This window comes from Malus domestica, chromosome 08 (genome assembly GCF_042453785.1).
Source record: "Malus domestica chromosome 08, GDT2T_hap1".
Classification (NCBI taxonomy): Eukaryota; Viridiplantae; Streptophyta; class Magnoliopsida; order Rosales; family Rosaceae; genus Malus; species Malus domestica.
Window position 1 is genome coordinate 2,126,953 of NC_091668.1, and position 4,874 is coordinate 2,131,826.

At 37.0% G+C, this 4,874-nt stretch overlaps 1 protein-coding gene across 1 annotated transcript; it reads right to left on the bottom strand.

Annotated features, from left to right (window-relative positions):
• Positions 1-4,238: 4,238 nt before the first annotated feature.
• Positions 4,239-4,667, bottom strand: LOC103410534 (uncharacterized). The gene has a single exon (XM_008349228.3). The coding sequence runs from the start codon at positions 4,665-4,667 to the stop codon at positions 4,239-4,241; it is 429 nt and encodes a 142-aa protein (XP_008347450.2).
• Positions 4,668-4,874: the final 207 nt, after the last annotated feature.

Consider the following 4,874-nt stretch of genomic DNA (forward strand, 5'->3'; position numbering starts at 1 on the left):
AAACAAAATTCAACGCCCACTGTACCAAAAACTGCGCCAAAGACTTTCCACGTTTGTTTATAAAATTAAATTTATTAATGTCTTTATAATTTGATCAATTATTTTGATTTATTAATTATGGGCATGTGGCAGCAGCACCTTGAGATTTATATGACCAGTTAATGTATTTGCGGGAGAGGTGCTCTCATATGGTTTCCATTTTGGAGACATGTGAGACACTTTTTCGTACGAGTTTTCAAGTTAATCTTACGGTAGATAAAACTTTTTAACTTAACTAATTCATGTTACACGAAAACAAAATACTAATTGATAAAAAAAGAAAAAAAAGAAGTGATCAGAAGATTTCGTCGAATCATTTCTATATGCAAAACCTAGTCTCATCATTGAATATCTAAACCTAGCAAATCCAACTGCATAAAATCGTAACAACTTTACAAATCCAATTTCATCCAATCTTTTATCAATAATATTCAAATTCAGTTAGTTACAAAGCACAAAAAAGAGTTGAGACTGTGTGCTTTCGAAAATTGGGATACTCTTCTTCTTGAACGCATAAACTCTTTTTCATATGAAATTTTCTGACGGTGAAAATTTTGAAATAGGTTCCTCTCTCTTTTTCATACGCAAAAAGGAAAAAACAAAAAACTCATGAGGAGAGAAGGGGAGTGAACGATCGAAAGAGAGAAAGAGAGAAAGGGAATGGGGAGGAGATAGACGGTAGAGGAAGAAAACGAAAAGTTTAGAGGAAGAAGACGAAAAGTTTCACATGAGAACTTTTTTATACTTTAAACACTGTGCAGAATTATTATGTTTCGGTATAACATAAATTATTTAAATTGATAGTTTAATTTATCATAAGATTAATATGTAAAAAAGAACCTCAAATGAGCAGGTCTAGTAATTACCATATCTTCTTTGAGCTGAGACACTTATCGACTACTCCTTGTAATAACTAATTTGTTGGTTTCAAGTATTATATTATGAATGTAAAATGAGAAATATACATTACATGATTTTGTATCTATCATTAAATGACACACTAAGATTAATGAATCAAAGTAATTATAATATTCTTAAAAAAAAAAATAATAATACTCAGGTTTTAGTGTATTGGATTTCTTATATCGCTTGTATGAAGAAAATAATCAAACGGTAATAAAATACAATGCAAGTCAACAATTAGAATGATTTTAATACAATTTTTTGCTTACAAATGATATTACTACTATAAGCCACACTAATAAAATGAATGAAAGTTAAATCCAATACGCTTTAGGTTGAAGAAAAATCCGTATTCAACAAGGCAATCTACCAGTCATAAATGAATTGAGGTAAATAATGACTATTTTTAGGACAACGAGAGATTTTTCAGTATATCGAACACATAGCATGGTACACCAAATATAATAATACAAGTAGTTAGATATTTGGAAAAAAAATTCAAGGTTGTTTTATTACCACCCCATAATTTGTTAAATGCACCTCACAGTTAATTTTTTTCTCAATAATTCCAATTTTACCCTTCTTTCTGTTAAATCCACCCACCTTCCAAAAAAAAAAAATAATAAAAAAAAAATCTCACAATCAACCACCCTATCACAACACCATGGTTGGGGACTCCATTGTGTCCTTCAAATCATCTAAACCTTTGGAGAGGCAATAAGAGCATTGCATGTACCCTATTTTATGCAGGTTTCTAGAAATTGTATTAGGAGTTCATTCCTAGCTAATTGCTTTTGATAATGATCTTGAAACTAAAATCATATCCTATTATCCAGGTTTCACGCTACTGCATTAGGGTTTTGTTCTTATTTTGTACTTTTTCTTTTGGATAATATTCATATCCTTGCTTGTGAGGGTGAGAATTCCCTTTTATAAAATAAGGGCTCCTCACTTATTACATATTTGCCCATTACTTTATTACATAATTACATTTGAGTCCCTCGAGTATTTATACGAGATCTAAATACAGAGGCCCTAAGTATGGTACAAACAGTAGTCCCCTAAATCTTCAGTCAAAAGAGTCTTTTGGCTGGAGACTTGAAATTCAGTCTATGTCTTCTAAAATTGAATACTCGATATGAGACGGTGCTCAATCTGAAATGATGCTCAACTAGAAGTAGTACATGTTGCGAGGCTGCTCAGCTTGTAGCTTATGTTGCCTTGGTTGGCTCGGCTTGCGGCGTTGAAGGTGAGGGAGTCCCTTTTATATAATAAGGGCTCGCTCCTCAATACATAAATGATGGGCTAGAGTTGATGCTCGCGGCGAGACGATTGCTTAGCAGGCGGCGATGCTATCTAATGATGGTGAGGGGGTCCCTTTTATAAAATAAGGGCTCGCTCCTCAATACATAAGTGATGGGCTATGAGTGATGCTCGCGGCGAGTCGGTTGCTCAGCAGGTGGCGATGCTCTCTAATGATGGTGAGGGAGTCCCTTTTATAGAATAAGGGCTCGCTCCTCAATACATAAGTGATGGGTTAGGAGTGATGCTCGCGGAGAGTCGATTGCTCAGCAGGCGGCAATGCTCTCTAATGATGGTGAGGGAGTCATTTTATAGCATAAGGGTTCGCTCTTCAGTACATAAATAATGGGCTAAGTCCTCAAAGTATTTTTCATGAGACCCAATTGAGGCCCAATATATGGTATATAATGTAGTCCCCCAAGACTTCGGTCAATAGAGTATGTTGGTTGGAGACTTCAAATTGAATCCATGTATAGGTCGAAGTAGCGGTTGTTCAGAGGTGGTATTTGTATACCCTGCACTGAAGCTTTGTAGGTGAAGCTTTGCAAGTGAAGCTTTTGAAGCCGGAGCTTTGTAAATGAAGCTTTTGAAGCTAGAGCTCTCGAAGCTGGAGCTTTGTAAATGAAGCTTTCGAAGTTGATTGACATGAGTGATGCTCATAAATGTTTTATGTTGATTGACATGAGTGATGCTCATGAATGTTTTATGTTGATTGTCATGAGTGATGCTCATGGATGTTGACATGAGTGATGCTCATGAATGTTGACATGAGTGATGCTCATGAATGTTGACATGAATGATGGTCATGAATATTTATGCATGATTGACATGAGTGATGCTCATGAATGTTTATGTATGATTGACAGGAGTAATGCTCATGTATAATTTTGGAATACTAGACGTACTTTTGATCACCTGGTTGGTGATAATAACGGCAGACTGCTGAATAATTTTGAAGTACTGGGCGTATTTTTGATCACCTGGTTGGTGATAATAGTGGCAGGCTGCCGAATAATTTTGGAGTACTGGGCGTACTTTTGATCACTTGGTTGGTGATAATAGCGGCAATGTGCTGAATAAATTTGGAGTATTTGACGTACTTTTGATCACCTGATTAGTGATAATAACGGTAGGTTGCCGAATAATTTTTTGTAGTACTGGACGTACTTTTGATCACTTGGTTAGTGATAATAGCGGCAGGCTGCCGAATAATTTTGGAGTACTGGGCGTACTTTTGATCACCTGGTTGGTGATAATAGTGGCAGGATGCCGAATAATTTTTTATAGTACTGGAATTACTTTTGATTACCTGGTTGGTGATAATAGAGGGTCTGACTTTTTTGGGCACCCTCTACATAACATTCCAGCCCATTATTTTAGGCTTGGCCTTTTTTTTTTTTTAATGATTACCTTCTGATGGGGTTACACAGATGTCTCTGAAATATAAGGAAAATAAATTACATCATTCAAAAATAAATCTGACTCTCTGCTTAATGGGTCACGCCCATAATTCCCTTTTATACATGCCATCACCACCGCAATTATGTCTGATTTTTTTATCTTCTTCCTTTTTTTTTCTTTTGCTTTTTACTTTTGCTTTTGTTTTCCACTGTGCCTTCCTCTCTGTCTCTGTCTATGTGCTGCTGTCCATTTGTAAAACGCATCTTTGAAGGTCATCACTCACGAGCTCCACGACCACTTTCTTTGGAGGTCATCAACCCACATGTGCTTGCATGCACCTGATCCATTTAATCACATAGAATTAATGGAAAGCATTGCCGGGCAAAAGCAAAAGCATACCAATATCAGTTTCCCTTTTTATTTTTCTTTTTCTATTCTTTAGTAACATCATGATTTTTTTTTCTTTTTCTTTTTCTTTTTCTACTTTTATTATTCTATTGCTGTTCCTTCTGATGCTGAATCCCACCAGAGAACGACTTTTGGTTGTTTGAAAACGACCACTGCATCCCTGAATTCTTGGTTTCTTTACTGGGTTATTCCTTCAGAGTCGCACCACCATTGATTGAGCTCAGACCCAGAAAATCCCTCTCCATTATTCCAACCTTGGCAGTTGAGACATAAGAGATGGATATGTCGACGGAAACATTCATAGGGAGGTTTGGAATATAAGCTAAGGAACCACCAACTATATCAACAAGGTTTGCAATTGCACCATTTGCCAAAGTTCCATCTCTATCGATAAGGCGGGGATGAACCTTGAAAGAACAGATGACGACATCGGGCTCGACTCGCTCGACTTGGATACTTCTCAGAGCGAAGGCATCGTAGAAGCTCGACTTTCCGATTTGGAGAGCTAGGATGGCAACTCGCGACATGGTCTCTGACTCGTCCGAGTTCAGCTCCAGACGCTTATTCGCCTTCTCCATCTTGACTTCCCTTTCCCCAAATCTATAACCTTCCATCTCAGTTTTCAATTCGCGAGTAATCGATCCCACAATCGTCCGCCTTGAGATAAAACATCAATCCGGAGGCGAATTCAACAACACGAACCATAGATTCACGAAAATCGAACAGGGGGATAAAACCCTAGATCAAGCTTTGGGTTTTTGATTGGATGAGGGTCGAAACGATTTGGGAAGTTTAGGGCTTAGGTGGCGATGATTCAACCA

Bases quoted from the DNA above. Each gene is read 5' to 3' on its own strand.
- LOC103410534 (XM_008349228.3), bottom strand. From the start codon at position 4,667: ATGGAAGGTTATAGATTTGGGGAAAGGGAAGTCAAGATGGAGAAGGCG.